A 693-nucleotide genomic window follows, 5' to 3' on the forward strand; every position below is an offset into this window, starting at 1 on the left:
TTGATCCTCAAAGGGGGGAAAATGCATGATTTGACCCTTTTAAATATTTAATAGCCTAAAAGAGCATTACACGGATGAAACCGTTTAAACTCTTTAAATGAAGAATAAAGTTCAGCGTAAAGGTCACAAGGACTGCACCCTGCTTAAGTGTCTATTTGGATCCATATTTATGTCTTCTATTAATATTCAAGACCTTTAAGGTGTTTTCCAGTCCTAGTTTCATTCTAAGGTTATCTCATCTAACGTTAACTGCATCTTTTTTTGCTGTATTTTGTTGCAGGTTGCGATCCCGATTGAAGACGTCAACAGGAGTCACCTGCGTTTCACCTTCAAGCACAGATCGTCTCAGGACTGTGAGTCTTGCACACGTTCAGCTTCTTTATCTTTGCATCTCGTGGGTTATCAAAATAACTGTCGACTATGGCAGAGTCATTTGCATCTGAATGAGTTTGCGGTTATTGAATAGACCGTTAAGTGTGCATCAGCGGTGCTCGGATTTATTGTCGCTCATAGGGTTTCAACAAACAACTCAACAGATGTGAAATTATACCTTAAATCAGACTAGCAATTACTCAGACTTGCCTAGCACATGAAAACATGAAACACATTATCAACACATTTGCAACTGCGTAGCAACACCCTGACAACAACTGCATTTTATTATCATTTGTTGTTGTTATTTTGTGAATTGTT

At 38.2% G+C, this 693-nt stretch overlaps 1 protein-coding gene across 1 annotated transcript in view; it reads left to right on the top strand.

Annotated features, from left to right (window-relative positions):
* LOC122355354 (dedicator of cytokinesis protein 1-like) overlaps window positions 1–693 on the top strand; it is a 61,773-nt gene that overhangs the window by 17,381 nt on the left and 43,699 nt on the right. The window contains exon 17 of the mRNA XM_043253523.1: window positions 281–353. Coding sequence (XP_043109458.1) covers window positions 281–353 — 73 coding nt within the window. The remainder of the gene's footprint in view (window positions 1–280; window positions 354–693) is intronic.

This window comes from Puntigrus tetrazona, chromosome 12 (assembly GCF_018831695.1).
Source record: "Puntigrus tetrazona isolate hp1 chromosome 12, ASM1883169v1, whole genome shotgun sequence".
NCBI classification, from domain to species: Eukaryota; Metazoa; Chordata; class Actinopteri; order Cypriniformes; family Cyprinidae; genus Puntigrus; species Puntigrus tetrazona.